At 37.9% G+C, this 26,683-nt stretch overlaps 2 protein-coding genes across 2 annotated transcripts in view; both read left to right on the top strand.

Moving 5' to 3' along the window:
- The window catches only part of LOC116516232 (NACHT, LRR and PYD domains-containing protein 3-like), a 67,328-nt gene extending 48,904 nt beyond the window's left edge, over window positions 1-18,424 (top strand). The window contains 8 exon segments of the mRNA XM_032228669.1: window positions 167-1,137; window positions 1,139-1,854; window positions 4,724-4,801; window positions 8,015-8,185; window positions 10,542-10,712; window positions 14,180-14,350; window positions 15,241-15,411; window positions 17,637-18,424. Of these exon segments, the coding sequence (XP_032084560.1) occupies window positions 167-1,137; window positions 1,139-1,854; window positions 4,724-4,801; window positions 8,015-8,185; window positions 10,542-10,712; window positions 14,180-14,350; window positions 15,241-15,411; window positions 17,637-17,691 (2,504 nt within the window). The 3' untranslated portion in view covers window positions 17,692-18,424.
- A 4,603-nt stretch (window positions 18,425-23,027) lies between these two features.
- Window positions 23,028-26,683, top strand: part of LOC116519790 (NACHT, LRR and PYD domains-containing protein 12-like) — a 59,421-nt gene continuing 55,765 nt past the window's right edge. The window contains 2 exon segments of the mRNA XM_032233831.1: window positions 23,028-23,711; window positions 26,007-26,108. The gene's annotated coding sequence lies outside the window, so the exon portion shown is untranslated.

Raw genomic sequence — 26,683 nt, 5'->3', positions numbered from 1 at the left:
ACTGACACACCAATTAACCAAGTATTCTACAACTTCTCTCAACACATTAATCCAAAGGGTGAATGTGGGTGGCTTCAAGGAAAAAATACAAAGACAAAACACTTAATTGAGTATATTGTGCAGTCTTTATTTTTCACACTTCTAATCTGATTCATTCTTCTTTTAGATTACAAAAACTACATTAAAAAAACATTTGATAAAATGAAAGATCCTAATGCTGTTCCTGGTGAATATGTACTCCTGAATCAGAGATATTCAAAATTAATCATGCTAGGTGATCACCAGTCTGAAGAGGAGAGAGAAGATGAAATTATGGCAACAGGAAGGAAACATGTTGAAATCATCAGCAAGAGAGCCAAGTCTTCAACCAGCATTGAAGCATTATTTAACCCTGATAAACGAGGATTAATTCCACAAGTTGTTGTACTACAAGGAGCTGCAGGAATTGGAAAAACTATGATGGCCAAAAAAATCATGTTTGATTGGGCTTCTCAACAACTTTACCAAAACAAATTTAATTATGTTTTCTATATTTATTGTAGAGAGATGAATCTCCATGCAGAATCAGAAAAGAGTAGCATTGCAGAGATAATTTCAAAACAGTGGCCCAAATATCATGGAATGAAAAATGTCATTCGAAGCATACTGAAAAATGAAAACAAGCTTCTGTTCATAATTGATGGTTTTGATGAATTACGATATTCCTTTGATGATCAGTGTGAAGTCTACTTTTGCACTGATCCCTGGAAGGAGGAGCCAGTGAGAATTATTTTGAGCAATTTATTTCAAAAAAAGCTTCTATCTGAATCTTATCTTATAATCACAACAAGACCTATTGCTTTGGAGAAACTCCATCGATGTTTAGAGCACCCACGGTATTTTCAGATATTGGGGTTTTCTACAAAGGAGAGGGAAGAATATTTCTACAATTTTTTTGGAAATAAAGACCAAGCAACTGAAGCTCTCAGATTTGTGAAACAAAATGATATGCTTTTCACCATGTGTGTCATTCCCCTTGTGAGCTGGATCATCTGCACAGTGATGAAGCAGGAGATGGAGAGAGGCAAGGATCTGCAGAAGACACCATGCACCCTCACTGCAATCTATATGCTGTATCTCTGCAGCTTGTTAAAGTTTCACCAAAAAAAAATCCAAACAGGATGTCCAAACCAATGTGAAAGGTTTGTGCTCTTTAGCTGCAGAAGGAATCTGGAAACAGCAAATATTATTTATGGAGGAAGAAGTCAAGAAGCACAGTTTGGATCAGGAACAATCCCTTTCCCTCTTTCTGAATGAGAACCTCTTCAAAAGAGACATTGATTGTATTCAAACATACAGCTTCATTCACTTAAGCTTCCAGGAGTTTTTTGCTGCTTTGTTTTATGTTCTAGAAGAAAGAGAGGAGCAACATTCTGAAAATCGGAATAAACGTTTGCAGACACTGTTAGAAAGACATATATATTTTAGGACTGATTTTGTAGTAGGATTTCGCTTCCTCTTTGGTTTTTTAAATGAAGAGGAAAGAATGAGAGAATTGAAAGAAGAATTTGGATGGGAATTTTTTCCTAGTAATAAAGTGTTCCTATTAGACTGGGTGAAAAATAACATTAAAAAAAGAATTTATTTCAATTTGCAAAAAGAAATTTTTAGTTATTTATATGAGACCCAGGATGACAATTTTGTAAAAAATGCATTAGATGGTATCACTGAAATAGATTGTCAGTGCAATTTAGATATGGAATTGATGATCCTGGCCTATTGTATACAACACTGCCAGAATTTGAAGAATCTCAATATTGAAAACCATGCATTTCTATATCAGACAGAGGAAGAATTATTAATTCCAGAAAACGAGTAAGTATTTTTGAAAGTTTATAATCCATTGGATATTTAATTCAGTTTATGATCCTTCCACTGCTATTCTCTAACCTATTATCTCAAATATAATAATAGGTCTCAAAAATGACACAGGGTTATGCATAAATGTCTTTAAGCTGCTAAATTAGAGAGGGATTTCAATCCTCATATATTCTTTTAAATTATATTTTAGAAACTTGATTATTTTTATACATTGCTCAACACTAACAGTCTGTAAAGAGTGGTTGGAAGCTCTTTTGGCCATAAGAAAGCTCAGGATCTTTCTCCTTGTTAACAAGAAGAACTACTGTACAATCAGCAGCCTGAAATGTTCCATGGTGCTTGTGCTGCCCCAGTAGTATATAGCCAGCACTATATAGCTAGTATAGGAATTAAGAAGTGTCTCCCTAAAGAAACTACCTCATGGGAAATGTAGGCAGAGATTGCTTTATGGGAAATGTAGTTCCATGGCATATGATCACATCTGTGTTTCTGATTGGCCACTGGGGCATTCTGCCTGCATACTAATTAATAGCCGGTCAGTTTAAATGCTTTTGTGAACCGGAATAGTAGTGTTTGTATCTCCGCTCAGCATGGGAGTGAAATCATCATCTTTTTATACCATGTGATGGGACAGATTATGGAAAGTCAGAAGTATCTTAACACTGAACTGTAAGTTTTGCTTTTAAGAATGCCTGATAATAAACTTGATCTGAATGAGATTCCTAAGCCTAGAGTTAACTGCATTCCCCGAGCAAGCCTACAACGCTCGAGGCAGAACAGCGCTGCATTTGAAAGTCTCATTGTGGATAAAACTTCCCAGCTTAAATGGTAGATAACATAAGAATGTTCTTCTGTAATAATTGGAAATTTCTGGAGTTCCTCTTAAGTGTATTGCTGCTCTCTCCTTTCAGGGAAAGACACTGGTTACCATTGCTCAGCCCTTTCTCGTTCCAAGTGTGTTTTGGACTAGATTGCCTGCCAAAATGTGTTCCCTCATTATCTGAATTGGGCCTCGTCTGCTCTGACTCTTTGGTTCTGAAGCTCTCAGAGGTTCCTGATTCCCTGCTTGCTTCTCATACCAGCAATCTGTCTGTTACTCCCTTCAGCCTGACTCAGGAGACTGGTGACATATTAACAGTACTAGGGAAGCAGCCATTACTTGTGGTTTGGTCTTGGACCTTTTGTATTGGCTCTCGTCCATTCATTACCTTTCATAATTGACACTGATGGACAAATAAAAGTAAAAAGAAAATACATTTTTCACTTTTTTTCCTGTCACTGCCAATAGAAGGAATCGATATGATAGCACACTTGCAAATTCACTTTGTTAAAAAGAAAGATAGGTCCCCTTTTACCTGTACCTCCAGGGACCTGTTTTTAACTAAATGCCCAGCCTTTTTAGTGATTTTATAATCCCACTTAAAAAAAGGCCTAGGAGACAGTAATCAGTGACCAGAGGGAAGAAGGCATTCCTGCTACAATTCCCAATAGCCAATTGGAGCAGAGATGTTTGCCTAAAATAAATTGAAATTCAGCCAGCATCCATTAAAGAAAAGGACTGAGTTACTTGGCATTAAATTCACAGATTTTCTGGAGAAACATTTAAAATAAACAATGGGCACAGAGATTTAATTGATTTTGAACATTTCTGTCCCCTGCAGTTTAAAATTAATAGGGTTATTAGTGCTTGTAACATAGATATTTCTGTGGATAAGAATATCAACTTTGCTGTCAAGGAAAATCAAGATTTTGATAATGTGCCATACTATGTGCACTAATCAAACAGGTAGTAAGGAAGTAATGGAATGCAAGCACAAAACACGTTATGTAGAAAGTAAACAAAGGATCAGTCAAAAAGGACTTAAATGTCTATACACCAATGCACAGAGTATGAGAAATAAACAAGGTGAATTGGAAATTCAAGTAAATGAAGGCAAATATGATATTGTTGCCATTACAGAAATTTGGTGGGATGAGATCAACAAATGAAATATATAGCTAGAGGAATTTAAATTATTTTTAAAAAGCAGACCAAATAAAAAAGAGGTGGAGTTGCACTATATATAAGAAATAACTATATCTCTACAGAAACAGAGCACAACAATTATAAAAAGTCTTGAATGCATTTGGGTCAATATAAAAAGCGGGGAATGACATAGGTGTATACTATAGGCCAACCAGCCAAACAGAGGACAGTTGCTGGAATTGGGTATGTCTAGTTTAATGAAAAGAAGGACTAGGACTGACATGATAGTAGTGTTCCAATATCTCAGGGACTGCCACAAAGAAGAGGGTGTCAAACTACTCCCCAAAGCACCCGAGGGTAGGACAAGAAGCAATGCGTGGGAACTAATCAAGGAGAAAAGCAACCTAGAACTAAGGAGAAATTTCCTGACAGAATAATTAATCACTGGAACAACTTTCCTTCAGAAGTTGTGAATTCTCCAACACTGGAGGTTTTTAAGAAGAGATTAAACAACTATTTGTCTAAAATGATATAGGGTTTCCCGCCTGAGTGGAGGGGGGGTTGACTAGGAGATCCCCAAGGTCCCTTCCAACTCTATACTATTCTAGCAATTGTAGGCAATAATTATTCTTTGAAGAAGAATAACATTTTCAAATTGCTTCTCATGAACTTTGAGTTTCCTGAAATATTCTCTGCTTCCTTTTTTTTTGTATCTAGGATGCCATGCTAAATTTTAATCCCTTCAAGCAATGTTCTGTAACCATTTTTTTTATTACTTTCCCATATTAAAATATGAGTAAATTCAGTTATATTGCAAATGGATTTTACAATTATATTTGCAAAGTACAGGGACTGGAAACACTGAAGTCTGAGAGTAAAAATATATTTCCCCTCTAGGAAATGGAATTTGGATGAAAGATATGTGGAGGGCTTTTTTAAAGCACTGACAGAGCTGAGACATTTAAAAATCCTGAGGTAAGAAACGGCTTGCATTTAACACAGATGTCATTGATATAAAAACAATGCATGGTATTTGATGTTTATATATTACTATAATATTTCTGTATCAGACTCTCATCAGTTTCTCATGGTCACAATAGAGGAGGCTTTGCTGAGGATTCCTGCAATCTGGGAAGGAACTGAATGATAGCAGATACTGAGAGAAAAGAAAATTTTAGAAAATGTAAGGAAGGGAATTCTTGCATAAAACAGAGGGCCTCTTCTGTAGAGAGAAAATAGAGACATTCCCCCACCCCATCTGTTGTTTGTGGGTTTGTGGGAAAAGGTCTGAGAAAGGATGTGTCTATAATGGTTATGGAAGGATGGAAGATAAAGAAGCTTATATGGCATGTACTATGGGTTGAATTGGTAGGTGAGTCAATGGAAGCGCTTGACAAAAAGCAATCTGCTTTTAGTATAAAAACTGAATTAGAGTAGTTGTGTGCATAGTTGGTCAAAATAGAATTGATGGGGGTGGAAATTTGAGTGATTGGATTGAGGGAATGAGACTGGGCATTGTGTTTCTTCTACCTGTCCTCCAAGGAGGAAAAGTATAAAGTTACTAAAAGTGGGTGAAGAAAAAAAAGAGAAGGATCAGTGGTGGGTTTCAATTTTTTTTAGAACCTATTCTGTATGTGTGGCCTGTTTTATGGGGATGGCTTAATGGTCATGTGACTGGGTGGGAGTGGCATAGTGGTCGTGTGACCGGGTGGGTGTGGCCAACTTGGAAAATGTGGTGAAACTCACTTAACAATATTCTTGCTGTCAAAGAGAAGGGAGCAGTATGCACCACGTGGGCTTCTCCCAACAGCTGAATCATCCCCTCCTGTTCCTTCTTTGGCTGTTGAGAGAAGCCCACATGGCACATGCTACTCCTTTCTCTGTTACAGCTGCCTAGTTTCCAATGAGGGGGAGGGAGAAATCCATGTGTTAGAGAGGGAGGAAAAACAAATGGATTCTCCCCCCCCTCCCATTGGAAGCCAGGTGGCTATCAAAAAGGAGCACGCGCCACGTGGGCTTCTCCCAACAGCTGAAGAAGGAACAGGAGGGAAGAATTCGGCTGTTGGAAGAAGCCCACATGGCACACGCTGTTCTCTTCTCTTTAACAGCCTCCTGGTTTCCAATGGAGGGGGAAAGAAATCCATGCATTTTCCCTCCCTCTCTAATGCATGGATTTCTCTCCCTCCCCATTGGAAACCATGCAGCTGTCAAAGAGGAGGGAGCAGAGCACACCACATGGACTTCTCCCAGGGGTCGGTTCCTGCCAGTTCTAACCTCTTCTATAGAAGAGGTTCCACAAATCTACAGTGCCGTTTAAATCTGGTTCCAGCTCCCTACCTCCACCTGTCTGCACATCATCAAGATGAAGAGTGAGAGGAGGAATTCTGGGAGTTGAAGTCCACAAGTCTTAAAGCTGTCAAGTTTGTACATCCCTGATTTTTTTTAAAGGGTTAGGGGTGCAAGTGTCTTGTAACTTGGCAGCTTTAAGACTTGTGTGGTTCAAATGCCAGTTTCTGAGCCAACTTTTTGGTTGCTAAGCAAGAGCGTTGTTAAATGAGTTTCACCACATTTTAAAAGTTGGTCACGCCCACCCAGTCACACGGCTGGCAAGCCACTCCCACACAGTCACATGGCCAGCAAGCCACTCCCACCCAGTCACATGACTGGCAAGCCACTCCCACAAAGCAGGCCACCTACAGAAGAGGTTCTAAAATATTTTGAAACCCACCACTGGCTTCTTCCAACCACCGAATCCTCTGCTCTGGCAAAGGAAATGGGTGGGCATGGCAAGCCTGGTGTGGACAGGCAGGGTGAGAGCATGAACGAACGGTGACCGGGTGGGCAGGGGCAGCAAATGGGGGGCAGGCCATGGGAGGGACCATTCCAGTAAGGGGCCTCGGGAAGCCCTGGTACGCAAAGGCACGCTAAATTTTATGGCCCAGTACACACATAACAATGTGTAGTGGTTGAAACCCATCTCTGAGAAATATTAATTATCCTTCTTTCAAGAAAGCCTAAGTGTACTGTGTTAAACTGGCTCCATACAAACAGTATGCAACACAAATTATGAAATTTAGATTCCGCTGTATTTTGCGTGAAAATGGATTATATTCTTGCTTCTTATGTATTTTTTTAAAGATATATGTTTGCAATCATAAAGAATAAAGTAATTCTAAGAGGAAACTTCCCAGCAGCAGTTTTTATGATGGTAGTTTATTTTAATGCTAGATTAGGGCTCTTTTCCTTAAATACCAGGAGGACCCCTGACAAAAGAAAGGTACGTTTCCCTCCCTGGTCTAATGACAACTGAGAGGTACCCACCCAGTCAGGCACAAATCTTAAGGTATCTTGGCATTATTTTTAAAAAAATACCCTCACTGCTTAGAGTATCTGCAAATGGAACCAAAGATGGTATTCAGCAGGTTCTGACCAGTTTTGGAGAACCGGTAGTGGAAATTTTGAGTAGTTTGGAGAACCCGTAAAATCCACCTCTGACTAGCTCCACCCCCATCTATTTTCTGCCTCCTGAGTCCCAGCTGATCGAGAGGGAATGGGGATTTTGCAGTAACCTTCCCCTGGAGTGGGGAGGGAATGGAAATTTTATAGTATCCTTCGCCTGCCATGACCACCAAGCCATGCCCACCAAGCCACACTATGCCCACCAAGCCACGCCCACAGAACTGATAGTAAAAAAAATGGAATCCCACCATTGAATGGCACAAATGCTTTTTGATGACAAATCTAGAGGAGCCAGAATAGATAGCCAGGGGAAAACAAGTCCATACTATCCAAAGTGACAGTTCAACTGAAAGAGCTGAAGCTGGAAAAGCCACTCGTGTTCTCCTTGGAAGTTTGGCAAGGTTTTACTAAGAAACCATGAGGAAATCTGCCAGAGAAGTTTATGAAATTGACATTCTTGATAGTATAGTTTAAGTTTCTTACTCCAGTTCCAGCAGTCCAAAAGTAACACTTAGCAATAGCACTTAGACATATACTGCTCTGTAGTGCTTTATAAAGAACAAAGATGTGTATTTTGATTGTTAATCTTCTGAAAGTATATCCAGGCAGAGGCACTTCAGTTTTAATATACAATTATAGCATATAATTACATAATCAGTTCCTACAAAAATACAGTTCATACTTGTTTGTCAAAGAAAAAAATATAATTTCTCAGATTCTTCTCTACAGGCTTCCTGGAGGGTTCCTGACCAAATCCTGCAGCAGGCATCTTGAAGAAGTATTCAGGAGAAATCAGAGGTTGGAGAAGTTACAGTTGTCCCTCGTGAATGCAGATGGCACTGCAGTGGAATTGCTGTGTGCTGGGCTGCAACATCCAGATTGTAAAGTAAAAGAACTGCAGTGAGTGATCACTATGTATATCCTTTTCATTTTTATGTCTTTTACTCTCTCTTTGAGTTCTGGAAATATATTCATAAAAAGACACTTCCAATTTTGGTATATGACTATATTCTCGTCAGTTCTTCTGAGAATAATACATTTTTTATTCTATACCCGATCATAATCAAAAAAAGCCATAAAGAATTTTTGCTAAATGGTATGAAATCTGGGCGCCTCCTTACTTTCCTACCTGCTAATTGTTGAGAACCTGGCAGGGTTATTTTTTTCCTCTGGGATCTGTTCCTAGGATGAACCATGAAGATTAGAAATTGTTATTAAGAAATTTGCAGTTATGGCAGCATTTACACTGATAAGAATGTCTGGATCTAAATTTGATAATTTTAAAGTTTATAACTTTTGCCTTTTCATTGCAGATATTTTATTCTGATTCTTTTAACCTCTACTTTTAAATTTGGATTTACAGCAATCTTGTGGATTATAGTAATTCAGATGGATTACTCTGTACTCCTGTACACTCTCTTCAATTGTCTACTAACTTCCTTTAATACACTAAAGATGCTTGAAACTTTTTTCTTTTTATGATTTTGGGAATTTGTTTTGATATAAACAGTGGCTTGAAGTTATTTGATAATGCACATTAAAATTGTAATTTCCACTTTCTTTCAAGAGAACTTTGCCTTGCTATAAATATTACTTTGATTATTATTAGCATTGAATAATTTGGATTTATTTTTCTTGGTTAACCATGATTCTGTGAATTGTGGTGTGGATATGCCTAATATATATTTATTTCACTGTTTGCATTTTGTTAGTTTATTTGGCTTATTTTCTTCTTCCATTCCCACTCACATAAAGACTAGATTGAAGTATAAAAAATCATTCCAATGTAAAATGTGCTACCAATGCTCCTCTAACTTCATTGAATTGTTTCTGCTGACTCAGCAGAGGGAGCCCCTTGGTTTTTGATCAGAAATAAAGTACTTTTTTAAAAAAATCCACTTTCCTCTACTCTGCATGTTTATTGGCCTTCATGCCAAGTAAACAAACCAGAGATTGGCTCTTGGCCATCAATACCTCAGCTTCTTCTCCACAATCCCAAAGAATCCTTTACAGCAAAGTTGTGTGTATTGGAAGTTGATAATCAGAATTCTCTAGTTCAAAAATGTAAAGAGGTAGGACTAAACAAAGTGGAAAACAAAGTGGAATTAGATGAAATTGGTTTGTGCAAAACAAATTTAGAGGTATAGCGGAAGATTTAGGTAAAATAGCCTCAGAAAGGAATATAGAAAATTTACTTAAACTAGTTTGATTTGAGTGTGGAAGAATTTCTGGCAATTCAAGTAAGTTATATAGAAAATTCCTGGATGGCATGAAGAAGAGAATTGCTGATCAAAAATCTGACCAAGACTAACTGGGGGAGTATACTACCAAAGAACCAGCTTTGGCAACAGAATCAGCTGCCTGTCAGCATAGAGAAAACGTCCTGCTGAATCAAGATGCCAACTTGGGGAAATATTAGTAAAATCCATTAATTAATTTTCAAAATTGTATAATAAAAAGATACTTGCTCCAGCAAAATTTGAAGAATATTTAAATGGAAACTTACTTAACAAATTTTGCTGATCAATGAAAATAATTATGCATGATTCAGGGGCAAATAAAAAATGTGAGAGTGTTTTGTTCCTCAAGAAACCAGTTGACAAAACCATGGAACTGCTATGCATGACCCTTAAGCATTCAGAATGGAACATTACAGTAAGTTTGTTCTTTTCAGATTGCGGCCCATTATCTTTTCACTGTTAATCATCTGGAAATATATACAGGGAGATACAGTACAGTTGCAATATATAACCACATTTTCATCACTTCATACAAGAATATAATCCATACCTTGGATGGTGAAGTTCATGTGTCTCTAAGTCACATTCTGCATGCTTAAGCACCATACACAGCATGTCCATGGTTTTGAGATGATGCAATTAACTACCTTGATTAAAGGAAAGCGTTTGCCTAACTTTGTTTCTCTATGGAAACCACTTTTGGATATTTTGCTAGAAACCCAAAGAATGGGTACATTAATTTTGGAATTTGACAATTATAAATGTTTATGACTATAGAAATGCTTGGTATTCTTGAATTTTAGAGTAAAGTGTTTTGCATTTGCAGCTGTATAGAAAAACTTGGTTATCACTTTTCATTTTTCATTTTTCCTTTGCACTTTCCCTTCCCCTTTTTCCTTTTTAACAATTTTTGTCTGTTTGTTTTTTATAATTTAATAAAGTATATTTTTTAAAAAAGAATACATTATCTGCTTATTTTAAAAAAATAATTGTAATTTTCACACTCTTTTGTATAGACTTTCTGAAGAATCCCTGGCTGAATCCTTCAGCAGGCATTTTGCAGAAGTACTCCAGAAAAACCAGGGATTGAGAGTGTTAAAGTTGTTCTTCAAGAATACAGATGGCAGAGCAGCAGAAATGCTATGTGAGGGACTACAATGTCCAGAATGTAAAATAGAAGAACTATGGTGAGTGATCAGTGTTCGTTTTTCTTTAATGCGTGTTATCTTGATTTTTTTTTTCTGGAAAGATATCCACAGGGAGGCAGTTTCCATTTCAATATGTAACTAGGCAACCCATGACCTGCTGAGTCTTTCTTGTTTCCACATATAATATAGTCTGGAGCCATTTCCCTCAAGACCCCCAGAAGAGTCTTAGTGAAACCTCTTTCTCTTCCTCCCTTGCTGATCTGCGTACCACTTTTATTGAGGTGATGGGAAACAAAAGGATGTGAGGGCTGTGAAAAAACTGCATCTCCAACCAGCATTGCAGTGTGTCCCCAAGGTCCACTTCCTTCCAGGGGAGAAGAGTGTCCACTCATTGATTGATGGTGCCCACCAGCCAGGCCTAATTCACCAGCAGACATCTGAGTCACTGTCTTATCCTTACCTCGCTGGCAACAGTGGCTAAGAAAATTCAAACTTTGGCTACTTCCAAAGCAACTGATGACCATCACCTCTCAGGTTTTGCCATCAGCCAACTGGGCACAGGGGCCAAAAGGAAGTGGAAAAGAAGCCAGGCCCACACTGCAATACTGGTTGGAGGTGCAGTTTTTTCTTCCATCTTTTGTTGTACCACACAATTTAAGTCCTTTCTAGAAAATGTAATTAAAAAGCATGGTGATGCTGAAGCAGTCACAACTTTGCCAAATTTCATTCCCATGGGAGTCATGGATCCTGGCATTCTATAAATAACCCTATTTGTGCTTCCTTGTGTTAGATCGAGTAAAGGAAGGCACACAAGGCTTCAGTAACAACAGCTCTTTATTCAAGTAAGGTAAACATCTGGCTGAGGAAGAATCGGACAGCAGCCCCTTTTAAAGGGATCTGTCAGACCCTTTGACCAATGGGATTAAACCTCTGTTCCTGCCGGAACAGAAGACCTTGGTGGAAAGTGTTAGGTAAGCTCCCCGTTGAGAGAGTGAGTGCGTTCGGAGAGGCGTTGTGAGAGTGGTGTTGGAGAACACACAAACCAGCATACAGAGACACTACAGTTTAAATAAGCTTTTACTTTCGTGGAAATAGAGGTATCAGAGTCCATCAAACAGTCCAAGCCATACACGGTTAAGACAGTCAGTCATCAACATCTTTCAGGTAAGGGATAATCCAAATAACTTAATCCATAATCATACAAACAGTCCGCTACACCAAGTTTGCTAGGAGTTGCAAAACTTAGAATAACTCACGCTGATCACTTTACGGCACCTCTAACAGCCAGCTTCCAAACACTCAGATCAGATCAGCATCTAACAGTGATTCTGGCTCCATCTTATGGCCAATTGAGGAAACAGCAATCAATCACATTTACAGCATGATTTAAAGAAACAGGTATAGCATTGTTACATTATTTATATATTGCCAACCCAACCGTTAGACTATATTCCTAACAGAAATCACTGTCAGTGCGGGGGAATATCTAACACCTTGGTTCAATCATTGTTGTCTTATTTACTTACTTACTCATCAATCAAATTTATACCCTGTCCATCTCAATATATATGTGATTCTTGGTGGTTTATAATAAAGAGTATTATAAAAACCATACTACAAAACTATATAAAGTAGAAAAGTAGAAGAGAGCATCTTCAAGGCACCAGTCACCCTCTGGGCTGCATGTCATTCTAGGATCTCCTTGCTAGTTGACAGAGCCAGATCTTCATGCTCTTCAAGAAGGCCAATAGAGTAGGGCCAACTTCATTTGTGAGGTAAGACGTTCCATAGTGTAGGAGCAATGGTTGAAAAGGTTCTCCTCCAAAACACTCCCAGTCAGAATTCTTTAGCAGATATTAATGCAGTTTTCAAATATGTTATTCTGATTCTTCTGAGTGGAGGCTTGGCTGAGAGTCTTTCAAAGAATCACTACTGGGATCTTGCTAAAGTTGTCAGGGGGGAAAAACCAAGTCAATGAGAAAGTTAGGAGTTTCCTGTCCATGTTAAAGATGAAAAAGAAATGAAAGCACTGTGCAAGGGGTTCAAACATTCGGAGGATAAGTAAAGAGATTAATGTAACTAAGCAGAGTTTTCAGTATGATTTGTGTAATTATCTCTTCTCAATTTCTCTTTTGTAAGTATATTAAAGGAGAGGCTGCACTATTATCCACAAATAATGATATTCATTTCAGGTTCTTTTGTAAGTATATTAAAGGAGAGGCTGTACTATTATCCACAAATAATGATATTCATTTCAGGTTCTTTGAGACTACAGTTCATAGATTTTTAAGATCAATTTGTCATTTTTCTGACTTCTCCCTGTATTAATGAAGATTTCTTGAGAGAATCCTATGGGAAACACTTCCTGCCCCTCAAAGTCCCTGAACCCTTGTACCTGTTTCCACTAGGAACAGAATACAGAATAACAGAATTGTATGGGACCTTGGAGGTCTTCTAGTCCAATCCCCTGCTTAGGCAGGAAGCCCTACACCACTTCAGACAAATGGTTATCCAAACTCTTATTGAAAACTTCCTATACGCTGCTTCCTGCCCCACATCCCGAACACTCACCTTTTACCACATATTTCCTTCTAGACATTCTGGAGCTCCTGTTGGGGAAGGCGAAAAAGCTGTATTGTCCCTCAGTGTCACAAAGGTTTCAAGGTCTCCCCAATGAATTAAGGCCACTGAAATGATGGTTGCTTCCGGAATGGAGGAACATGGCCTATAGAGGAGCTTGTTCTTCTTCCCCAAGCTGCATACTCACAAGGCTGCAACTCAGCTGAGCGGAGCTGGGTGCATTTGCATTTATTACCTTTGAGCCCACTGCTTGCAAGCCCACTGCTTAGCTGCATTCAGCTTTTCTCTCTCACCTTCACCAGTTCCTCTCTCTGCCATTTGCCCAACATAGCTGAGCAGCAAACCTGCAAACAGCGGGCTTGAAGATGACATTGTGTTCTGCTTACTTACCTTTGCCCTCACTTACCTTTGTTCTTCTGCTTATGAGGGTATCCAGGGAGGATGGTGTCTTCTTTTCTTCTTTCCATCTGCGTTTTATTCTTTTGAAAATGTTCTTGATTGTTGTTTGATGTGTATATGATTCAACTGAATCCTTAGGTTTTGTTTGTTTATTATAGAGGCATCTTAAAGAGATAAAAATCAAACTGCTGTGATATGACTGAAATTATTATTACTTGTATAATAGTAATTACTTTGATTTGGGATGGAACCAAATATATTTCTGTAATGAAAGAAATGTATTGATCCATCAAAAATTAAATCATTAAATGGAATATTGCTTGTAAAAAATTACAAATAATGAAAATAAGTTTTTGATCAATCTGTAACAGAAGATAAAATTAAAGCTCTCCATTCTGTCATCTGGAAGTCCCTGAAATGGTTGTGTACCATGTAGGGGCAAATGAATGAAAAATCAGAGATTGATAGAGTGCAAGCTATCCCTCAAGAAACCAAATGAAATGAATTTTTTGTACTCCTCTCTACAGCCTTCATATAGAATCTCTGACGGAATCCCTCAGCAGGCCTCTTGCAGAAGTACTCAGGAAAAATCAGACATTGAGAGAGTTTGAGCTGTTTCCCAACAACACAGATGAGAGAGCAATGGAAATGTTATGTGAGGGGCTCAAACATCCAGACTGTAAAATAGAAGTAATGCGGTGAGTGACCAATTTTGTTTTTCAGTTTGATTTGTATCATTTCTCTTAACTGATTCTGTTCTGGAACTATATCCACAGAGAAGCAGTTTCAGTTGCAATACAGGATGTAATCTTATACTGTCTGTCAACCCTGAAGCCATTTTTTGAGATGTCTTAAGAGCTGCCACAGTGAGGCTGTCTGAAGCTGTGGGAACAGGAGGGGGGAGTAGAGATAGTTGGGGGCCTGTAGCCAAAATAAAATTATTTCCACTGGGAAGCAAGGGCGTTCTCACCAGGTGCTGGAGAGGCGTGGATCAATGGCATCAGGGAGTTGGGATGTAACCTGACTGAGCATGTGATGGATGTCCCACCTGAGGGGAAGGAACTTTGGGTTTCAATTGGATAGGGAAAACTTGGAGTCTTCAGTGTCATGTTTTCCCCAGATGTGCCAATATGACTTGTCCAATAAAAGAGATTATTAATGGATCCAAGACTGATGGTGTGATCTCTACTTTGAGCTCATTACTTGGAACTCTGATAGTATGGGTCCTTCAAGAGTACAGAATCCATGTTTCTTTTTGAAGATGTTATTCTAGTTCAGACTTTGTGGAAAGTATGTAAAAGAACCACTGCGGAGATCTTGCTGAAATTCTCAGGAAAAAAAAACTCAGCAAGAAATTTAGGTTTTTTTTTTCATGTTAAGGGTGAGAAATAGAAGCACTGTATGAAGGGCTCAAATATTTAGACTACATGTAGAGAGATTAATGTAGGTGAGAGTGGTTTCAGTTTGATGTATATAATTATCTTTTATAAACATATCCAGGGAGAGGCTATATAATCATCTACAAATAATAATATTGACTCCAGCTTCATAGTTGATTTTTTAAGATGCATTTGTAATTTTTCTGTAGACTTAATGAAGAGTTCTTGAGAGAATCCTGTAGGAGACACATTGCAGGAGTTCTCAGGATAAACCAGACCCTGCGTGAATTATATTTGCATGGTGACTGCATTAGTGACAATGAAGAGAAGCTGCTGTGTGGAGAACTAAAACGCTCAGGATATAAGTTAAAGCTACTATGGTAAAACTTCAGTTTATTCTTTTCTGTTTGGTTGTATATTATTCAACTAATTTCCTAGGTTTTGTTTATTACAGAAATATTTTAATTTAAATCAAATGAAGTGAAATATTTCACTTGTGATATTTTGAACATATTTTCCATCAATGAGAATTTATTCACTTTTTTGTGTAGTTTTTTTATCTGCTTCTTTAATAGAAACTTGTTCTTGTTCTTATTGAGAAATAGGCATTGAGATCTTAAACCTTTTTTAGAAGTAGAAATAGAAAACATAATAATTCTGCTGCTGTGATAATTATTGAAACTTCAGACCCACAGGCAAAATTGTCACATTAACTGTATCCTTTCTCTCCTTGAGTCACTGAAAAATGAGCTGATCTATAATCACCTGATTGTCATATTTTGATTTTACTTAGTTTTGGTTTTTACTGTTGTTGTGAACTATCCCACAGTTGTACTACATATAAGTCTTATAAATAATCATACACTAAATAGCATCTCTTCCTGGTGAGAGGAAAAACAGGGTTAGGGTTAGGGTTAAAGTTAAAAATGCACTCATTTGACAGAATCTGGTTATTCTAAAGCCAATGCTCTGACCATCCATCATTCAAAGGATAACTAAACAAATGTTTAAAAACTAGTCTAAGTGCAGAAGGGCAGCCCAACTCTGTACCTGAGAAGCTCACATTGCCTAACCAATTCTTTGCAGAGCACCAGTCAGGCAATGCCCAGGGAAAGGCCTTTGCAGAAACTAGAGGTCTTATTTGTCCTATAGCCCAAAAGCCTCTAGAGGGAGGATGGTACCCAGGTAATTTCAAGAGGCCAGTAAGACCTGGGCAGCAGCAGCACCAAGTTCATTTGTGAGATCTGGCAAATCATCCCTATGACAAGGCTTGTTTCAGGAACAGAAGAAAAATATTACCATGAAGCTGCAACACCAAAAGATGAATGTAGACGTAACTGTGCCATGGGCTGGGGATGAAATATGTCATGAAAATACAGCCTTTAGAAATGGTTAGAGAGACATTTGGGGGCCATGTGAAGATGGGTCCAAAATGTCAAACATGGTTGACTTTCAGGAGAATCCATAACAAGCTGAGACTTTATCAAAAGGTTGAAATGTGTTTCATGCCTCTTACATACTTTGGGGTGATATTATAGTTCACATTTTGTTATTTGCTTCCTTCACCACAACCCCCCTCCCCCTCCAATGTCTTCTGTGTTAATATGATCAGTATAACACCTACTAGCTCTTTCAAATGACCAGGTTTCCACTGATTTGTCTTAAAAGTTTATTACAGAATTTTAACCTGCAGTACAGATAGTCCTCGACTTGATATAGTGACTGTTCAAAGCACTGAAAAAAGTGACTTATGACTTTCACATTTATGACCGTTGCAGGATCTACATGGTCATCTGATCAAAATTTTGATGCTTAGCAACCAAATATTTTTGATGGTTCCGGTGTCCCAGGATCATGTGATCACCTTTTGAAACCTTCTGACAAGCAAATTCAAAGCCAGATTTACTTAACTACCTTATTACTAATTTATCAACTGCAGTCATTCATTTGCGGCAAGAAAGGTCATAAACTAGGGCAAAATTCACTTGACAAACATCCAACTTAACAACATCAATTTTTGGCTCTATTGTGGTTATAAGTCAAGGACCACCTGTATTCCTTGATTTTGTCCTAAAGTTTCTCTTGAGCCTTGTCATGGCTGCCCCACTCAGTATGGCCTTTCAAATGTGTCCAGGATTCTCCTCCAGTTACTGTACATCTTGAACAGAAGATGAAACAATGGAAGAGAAATTCTTGGCTCCTGATTGCAAGGATATACTGAGAACCGGGCCAGAAAAATTAGAGAGGGAGAGAGGTAATGCTCAAGTTCAGAAATGAAATCTTTACCTAATTCTGGGGAAAATGCTGCAGACCAATGTGAGAAATACTAGGATGCCAACATGTTTTTTTAAAAGGAAATGAATTATCCTCCTAAAATGGGTAGATTTTATAGGGATAGCAAATCCTCCAAAGGGAATGGAAACCAACTTTTGTGAATAGACAAAACATACCTGGAAAGAATGAGATCAAATAAACCCTGCAATTATATTTGAAGGTGTGGGTCTATCCCCAGGGATAATTAGATGGATCTCTGTAAAGGTCTATTTGGGACATCACTGGAGAATAATCTTTTGTTAACAGTTTATTGTTATTTTTTTCATTATAGGTTGAATGGAAAATGTATTCTGTGGAATGGAAAATGGATGGACCACATGTTTTGAGCTTCCATTGTAGATGTTTCTTCATGTTTGCTCACTTGATTTTTTTTTGGGGGGGGGTTGCATTCAGAATATGAAAAGAAAGAGTTGGAATTTCATATCTTTCAAGTGAAAGTCTGAAGAATGTTCTTTCAGCAAGTTTAATGTGAACTGAGGACTTTTCTCTCTTTTCAGATGAAAAGCGCCAAGCTACAAGAATGAAAGTTAAGAGAATGAATTTGGGACCTTGACAGGTTTCAAAATAAATACACAGACAGCAATGTTGAACAAGGATATGTCTTCTCAGATAGTGATATATTGAACAAAAAGTTTGATTTTAGAGTTGAGAAAAAGATGAAAACCTTAGGGGTCATGCTGACAAATACAAATATAAAACTGTTTCAAAACAACTACTTCCCTCTTTGGAGGGATATTAAATAGGACTTACAAAGTTGGGATAAACTGCACTTATTATTATTTGGTAGAATCTCTGTAATCAAGATGAATATTTTACCAAAGATGCTTTTTTATTTCAGACAATACCAATATTTACAACTGCCAATTCATTTAAACAATGCCAGAAGGATATTTCTAAGTTCATATGGCAAGGGAAAAAACCAAGAATTAGATATAAGCTACTGCAAAATGCTAAGGAAAGAGAGAGTTTGGGCCTACCACGCATGAAGTTGTATTTTGTTAGCAGATTTTGTTATTTTTATTATTTTTTCCCTTCTACAACACATTACAGTCATTATATCAACATTGTTATGTCATCATACCTGTACCTGTATATAATATTTCACTTCTATATTTACACACCTTTATACACAGTTCTATATATATTTATATATAGTTTTTTTGGCTTAATTAATTTTATTCTTGTTTTGCAGCCATTTGAACCAATTGTTCCAAATTTCATAATATTTTGACTCTTCTTTATCTTTTAATTTCAGTGTTAATTTGTCCATCTCTGCACAATCCAAAGTTTTTTTTATCACTAATTCGTCCGAGGGGGTATTATTTTGTTTCCAGCATTGGGCAAATGCTATTCTAGCTGTAGTTAGCAGATGTGTTAATATGTACTTAATTTTCTCTGTATATTTCCCTTTGATTATTCCCAGTAGAAAGATTTTGGGTTTGTATTTTATCTGTCCTCTTTCTTGCACCCATTTCCAAATTTTTGTCCAATATTTTTGTGTTTCCGGGCAGGTCCACCATATGTGATAATAAGTCCCTTGTACTTTTTTACACTTCCAGCAGGTCAGCTTCATGTTTGGGTATATTTTAGCCAATCTTGTTCGTGATAAATGCCAACGATAAAACATTTTGTATATATTTTCTTTAAGTGCTGCTGATCATGTTAATTTATAATTTGTGTTCCAAATTCTTTCCCAATACACTAGATCTATGTTATAACCAAAGTTTTTGGCCCACGCTATCATACAACCTTTAACTTTTTCTTCTTCTAATGTTACTTCTAATAAATATTTGTAAATTTTCGTTATGAATGTAGAAACAAATTGGCGTTATTCCTTAAGGAAAACACAAAAGAACAGATATCTATACAAAATTTATGGGACACCATGAAAGCTTATTCACATGGAATTATTATAGCGTATTCAGCAAAAAGAAATAAAGAAAAATGGGCACAACAGAAGATATTAGAGAAGGTATTATTATATTAGAAAAATTGTGGGAAAATGCAAAGGACTAAATAAGGAAGCAAAGTAGATACATGACTTTGAGAAAAGCATTGGTAACAAACAAATGCAAGTATTAGAAATAACAACTAAGATGGTCAAAAATTGAGTAAAAAAGGTAAAGAATTGGACATCACCTGGAAAGGACCAATTACATGGTTTCTGGCTCAAATATCTGACCAGTTTACATGCAATATTGGCCAGGCAACTGAATGAAATTTTACAAAAGGGCCAAATTGATGAATGGTTGACAACTGGGAAAAACATACTTGATTCAGAAAGATGCAACTAAAGGAACAACACCTGAAAACTACAGACCAATAACATGCTTGCCAACAACCTTCAAATTACTCACAGGCATTATTGCAGATAACATGATGGATTATTTGGAAACAAACAACATCTTGCCAGTAGAGCAAAAAGGCAACAAAAGGAGCAGGGGCACAAAAGATCAGCTTCTAATTGATAAAATGATATTAGAAAATTGTAAGAACAGAAAAACGAACTTGAATATGGTCTGGATTGATTACAAAAAGGCATTTGACTCACTGCCACATAGTTGGATCATAAAATGCTTAGAAACAACTGGCATTAGCAAAAATATTACATCCTTTACTGAAAAGGCGATGAAACAATGGAGAACTGAGTTGGCAGTAGGGAATGAAATCTACGGAATGGTTAATATCAAGCGAGGAATTTTCCAGGGTGATTCACTTTCACCTCTTCTCTTCATCATTGCTATGATCCCACTATCAGTAATCTTTAAAAAACTGAAATTACGCTACCAAACAGCCAAAGAAGCTAAAAAAAATTCGCATTTACTATATATGGATGATTTGAAACTCTATGGAAAGTCAGAAATAGAAATCCAATCATTGATAAACACAGTTCGAGTATTCAGCACCGATATTTCAATGCAGTTTGGCATGGAAAAATGCGCCACTGTATCCATAAAAAGGGGCAAAATCACTGCATGTGAGGGAATTGAAATGCCCAATGGCCAACTAATTAAATGCAACGAAAATGAAGCCTACAAATACTTAGGCATTCTGCAATTGGATAACATCAAGCATGGAGAAGTAAAAACTATTGTCAGGTGAGAGTACACCAACAGAGTTAGGAAAATTTTGAAATCTAAATTGAATGGTGGAAATACAATCAAGGCCATAAATACCTGGGCAATACCAGTTATAAGATACACAGCTGGTATAGTTAACTGGACACAAGCTGATTTGGACATTTTGGACCGAAAAACCAGGAAACTAATGACAATGCACTACAGTTTACATCCACGTGGTGATACTGATAGACCTTACCTGCCCCGAAAATCAGGTGGCAGAGGATTATTACAAGTGAAGCAAACAGTTGAAGAAGAAAAACATGCACTGGCTGATTATTTAAAAGAAAGTCAAGAACATCTATTAAACGAAGTAAAGAACAAAAATCTACTGAAGGCCCAACAGACGAAACAAGAATACAGAAAAGATGTGATAAAATCAAGAATGGAGAGTTGGCAGAACAAAGCACTGCATGGCCAATTTCTGGAAAAAATAAAAGATAAAGTGGACAGTGAACAAACTTGGTTATGGTTAACAACAGGTACATTAAAGAAATAAACAGAGTCACTAATCCTGGCTGCGCAAGAACAAGCTATCCGCACAAATGCCATTAAGGCCAAAATCGAAAAATCCTCTGATGATGCCAAATGCAGACTTTGCAAAGAAGCTGATGAAACTGTTGATCACATACTCAGCTGCTGTAAAAAAATCGTGCAGACTGATTATAAATTGCGGCACAATTCAGTAGCACAAATGATCCATTGGAATTTGTGCAAAAATTATAATATTAAAACACTGAAAATTTCGCACTTGGTGTACATGGATGATTTGAAGCTGTTTGGTAAAACAAAAGCTGAACTGAATTTATTAATTGAAAGCACAAAAGAATTTAGCCAAGATATGCAGTTTGGAATTGACAAATGTGCAACAATGGCAACCAAAGCAGGCAAGGTCATAGAAGATGATGGAATAGAACTTGAGAATGAAGAAATGATAAAGGCAGTAAAACCAGAAGAAGGCTACAAGTACTTGGGGATTTTAGAGGCTTCTGACTTAATGCATAATAAAGTCAAGGAATTAATTTCAGCCAAGTACATTCAATGAATTTGCAAGATATTAAAGTACAAATTGAATGGAGGAAACATCATAAAAGCCATAAATACCTGGGCTATACCTGTGATTCGATACTCTGCAGGAATAATTGACTGGATTCAAATGAAGTTGGACAATTTGGACAGAAAAACAAGGAAGCTTATGACAATGAATCATGCTTTGCACCCTAAAAGTGATGTTGACCGATTATATCTACCAAGAGCAGAGAGTGGTTGAGGACTCCTACAAGTAAAACAGACTGTGGAAGAAGAAAAACACAGCTTGAATGATTACATCCAGAAAAGTGAAGAACCAATGACTAAGGAAGTAAATAAAGGAGGCCTTTTAAAGACAACTAAGTCAAAAGCTGAATATAAGAAAGAAGTAATTGAGAACCGAGCTGAAAATTGGAAAAAACAAGCTATGCATAGCCAATACTTGAAAAGTATTGAAGGCAAAGCTGACCAAAAGCTAACTTGGAACTGGTTAAGATCAGGAGCACTGAAAAAAGAAACAGAAGGCTTTATTTTGGCAGCTCAAGAACAAGCCTTAGCCACAAACTACATGAAGGTAAAAATTCAACATTTTACCACCAACAGCAAATCTCACCTGTAATGAGAAAGACGACCACTTGATCAGTGGGTGTAGCAAAATTTCACAAACTGACTACCTACAATGCCATGACTGCATTGCTAAGATCATTCACTGAAAATTGTGCCAAAAGCTTGAATTTGAGTACAGCAAAAACCATCAGGTTGAGAAGGTTTTAGAGAATGAGAAAGTCAAGATCTTATGGGACTTCAGAATCCAGACTGACAGGCACTTGGCCCACAACACACCTGACATAACAATAGTTGAAAAGAAAAAAAGTTTGGTTCATTGACATTGCAATACTGGAGATGCACGAATTGAAGATAAACAGAAAGAAAAAATCACAAACTACCGGGACTTGCAAATTGAAGTTGAGCGACTGTGGAAAAAGAAATTATGTATTGTCCCGATTGTAATTGGAGCCCTTGGAGCAATACCTAAAGGGTTAGCTCGCTATTTGGAAAATTTAAATTTATCAGACTTGAACATTCTGATTCTACAAAAAACCATCCTACTTGGAACAGCTTATATCCTCCAACGTTACCTTAACAGTTCCTAGGTCCCTCGAGCTGTTGAGTTACCAACCAGCCCCAAAGGCTGTGAATCTCACCAAAGATTAACCACATATGATGATGATGATGATGATGATGATGATGATGATGATGATGATGATGATGATGATGGTGGTGGTGGTGGTGGTGGTGGTGGTGGTGGTGCTGGTGGTGGTGGTGGTGGTGGTGGTGATGTGTACAAAATTCATACAGACAATATACTGTTGACCAAGCATTTTTGGATGTTAAAGAAACCACTTTATTTATATATATATATATATATATATATATATATATATATATATATATATATATATATATATATATATATATATATATATATATATATATATATCCAAAAGTTAAAGAGCACAGTGAAAAATAATGGAAGAGGTTAAATATTAAAAAAATGAAACTAATGACAATAGGTACAATGAACAGCCTTAGGACTGACAATAAAGATATATATGGTCACCAATTTAGGATTGGTCACTTAGCAGCAGTTAGAAGTTATGATAGATCTCCCCCAAAATGTATTTTTAATCCAATCTTGAAATTCCAACAGAGACCCCACTGCAATCACATGACTGTATTTTGCCACTCAGGAACTGGCCTACATTTATAGCCATTTTCAATGTCACATATAAATCACATGACATGCAATTTACGTTTTTGAAAAATGGGGAACTTCTGTTTTTCAGCAAAAAGCACTCCATGCTATTTGTTTAAAGGCTGCCACCAAAACAGTCGTAAAAATTGGGTCTAGTCACATGATGATCTGTTTTATAACCATCACTGCTTACAACCATAATGGGCAGGGTCGATTATGGCTATAAACTAAGACTGAAGGAGTAGATATCTTTTGCCATTGAGGATCAACTATCAATAGCAGAGAAATAACCATGCAGGAAATACAAGCAGGAAGTGGGCTGGAGTAACATGTATGCTTTTAAAAGTGAAACTGCTCTTTACAGCAAACATAAAAGTGAGTGGACAAAGTCTGCTTAGCAATTCAGGATCAGATTGTGCCTGTAACTTTTCACTGCAAAGTGGTAAGTCTAAAAACCATATTATTTAACATGGATCAACTGATGCTAGTATGGTATTTTGGTGAATGAGCACAAACTATTAGATACTTCCAGATAGTTCAAGTAGGAAATGGCAGTATTTCCTTGCACTTTATTTAAGCAATGAAGGGTTAGCAAGCAGCAATTTCATATCACTCACCCTGGGCAGTATCTGATTTGAGAAAAGCTGTTGCCTCATATGGCAAACATCAACCAGAAGTTAAACCCCAATAGCTAGCTAAGGGTGTGGGCAGCTAGAATGTTTCAGATATTACTACGCAGACAATTTGCAGATCACTTTGGTTGTTGTGTTTTGATAGCTGGGGTGGAGATTGATTAAATATGAATTTTATTCTGTCCTTGGGATTGACTCAGATCAATGATCTACCTTCTCCCCCTCCCCTAATATGAGGAGAAATATTCATCCCCCTCTGCTTCAGAGTCAGAAACCACATCCTACAACCTGGAGACTCTCTTGCTGCGTTGCATTGATGGTGGGGTGGGGGTGTGGAAGCAGCAGGGAGAACTTTGTCGTGTCTGCTGAAGAGTTTACTCTTTTTCATAAGCAGAGTTTGTAATTGGCCTATTTGTCCATAGCCAGGTCATATAGTCCATGGAAACTAGGCAGCTGGATTAGACTGATCTTAAAGAATTTCAGTCCAGGAATTTAAAAAAGCAGAACTTGGTTTGCTCTGGGACTGAACAGTTAATAGATAGGAGTTCTTTCCTGCGATACTAGGATACCCTCCAACCCTCAGTCTACATGGACTTACACAGACACTCTCCCCTAAAACACACATATAGAAAGAAAAAGCTGGAGCCGCTTTTGCATTCCAAACTAGGTAAAGGTAAAGGTTCCCCTCGCACATGTGCTAATCATTCCCAACTCTAGGGGGCAGTGCTCATCTCCGTTTCAAAGCCAAAGAGCCAGTGCTGTCCGAAGATGTCTCCATGGTCATATGGCAGGCATGACTAAACACCGAAGGAGCATGGAACACTGTTAGGTTCCTACCATAGTGGTTCCTATTTTTCTACTTGCATTTTTTACATGCTTTCGAACTGCTAGGTTGGCAGAAACTGGGACAAGTAATGAGAGCTTAGCCTGTTATGCGGCACGGGAATTCGAACCACTGAGCTGCCGAACTTTCAATCGATAACCTGGATTTATTCCCTGCTTTGTTATCTGATCTGCATCTTTGCCATCAGATTCTTGCCCACCCCCTGCATGCCAACCTCTATGTCTTGCAAACACTGAACCCCTTTACAGAAGATGATCCAGGATTCCTTGACGTCATCAGCCTGTAATTCAGCACAGTAATTCCCTGTACCATGCAGGGAATCATATGAAATGTCAGACCTTTTCAGATTTGGGGTTTGGGTGCCAATGAGCAGTGAAATTTTCTTGGGGATGAAAATAGCTAAAAAATAACAGGTTTAAAATATTGTTTATTCATGAGGAAATAACAGAGTTTCTTTCTTCGTTTATATATAAAATAGCAGATGAAGATGATTTATATACATATCTTGGAGAGATTGAATCACACTCACAAAAGAAAGTTCTTCTTTATATTTAATCAATCGTATACATAAAATATATTGTGTACCATATTTCAAATATTAGTGTATATATATTGTGAGAATCAAGAAATGTAGCCTATTGATCTATTAGATTCAATAAGTCCTATGGGTAATAAAAGGCCCCGGAAGAAAGAGATATGAACCAAAGTTTTCAGCTAGGATGATTTCAAAATTTACCAGAAATATTTGTAATCCTGCTGAACTGTTGCTAAATGTGAAATATGTTTTTTACAAAATATGCACTTGTATGGATTCGTTTAAACCAGGAAGAGAACTGTTGGAAATGAGGAATTGAAAGGAATGTACACAGTTGTTCACAGAAAGTGACAGTTAGTGAAATTGTGAATCATGTATGTGGTTAGAAGAACAGTATAAAGGATCGGGTTCAAGATCGGCTCAGGGCTCTTTGATTTATAGCAGTCCTTGTAGGACTTGCTATTTCTCATTGGCCCTCTGCATTTATATGTTAATGGAGTGTATTACTGCTGTTATATCTTTTATATCTACTCATTTCTAACATTCCAAATTATTAGAAACAATAAACCTCTGATTTTAAAGTAAGAATTATTGCTTGTGTTGTTGCCTTTGTTTCCTAGTAGAATTTTCTTATGACAATAATGAAGAACATGAACTTTAGTTCATAATGGTTCATGATTAGTTTGATAAGCAGAATTAGACTAACACTCCCACTTCCTTCTGCAGTGCTGAAGCCTTTTCTAAAGCAACTACTTTAGATTTTCATGGAGGCCACCTTAATGATGCTTGCCATGCTTCAGTCACAAAGGTTTTATATCAATACCAGAGGTGAGTTCCTACCAGTTCGCACCTATTCGGTAGAACCGGTTCGTCAAATCTACCGAACCGGTTAGAAGAGGTTCCACCAATGGACCTGGAAAGCAGGCCACACCTACAGAAGAGGTTCCAAAAATTTTTGAAACCCACCACTGATCAATACTTATGGGATACAAGCAGGGGTGGGTTTCGACCGGTTTGCACCGGTCCCTGCGATCCGGTTGGTCGCCGAACCCGGAAATAAGTAACTTCCGGGAATGGCGAAGCCCCCCCCCCCCACGCTCGCGCGCGCCCGCACACCCGCGCCCGCTCCTTACCCGTTTTTTACGAATTCTGCGCTTTCCACGCATGCGCAGAACGCATACAGCGCCTGCGCGATCCTCCAGGAGCAGCTGGAGCATCACGCAGACGCTAGTACGCATGCGCGCGCCGCGTGCATGCACACGCACGCCATGTGCGTGCGCGAGGACGCCACGTGCGTGCGCGAGGACGCCGCCAGCCTCGTTCCAACCGATCCGGTTGGAACGGGGCGAGAAACCCACCCCTGGATACAAGCCATCTTGGGTCAGCTGTTCCTCCAGTCATGG

This window comes from Thamnophis elegans, chromosome 1 (assembly GCF_009769535.1).
Source record: "Thamnophis elegans isolate rThaEle1 chromosome 1, rThaEle1.pri, whole genome shotgun sequence".
NCBI lineage: Eukaryota > Metazoa > Chordata > Lepidosauria > Squamata > Colubridae > Thamnophis > Thamnophis elegans.
Note: the sequence above shows the minus strand (reverse complement) of the source record. Positions and strands in the feature narration are given on the sequence as shown.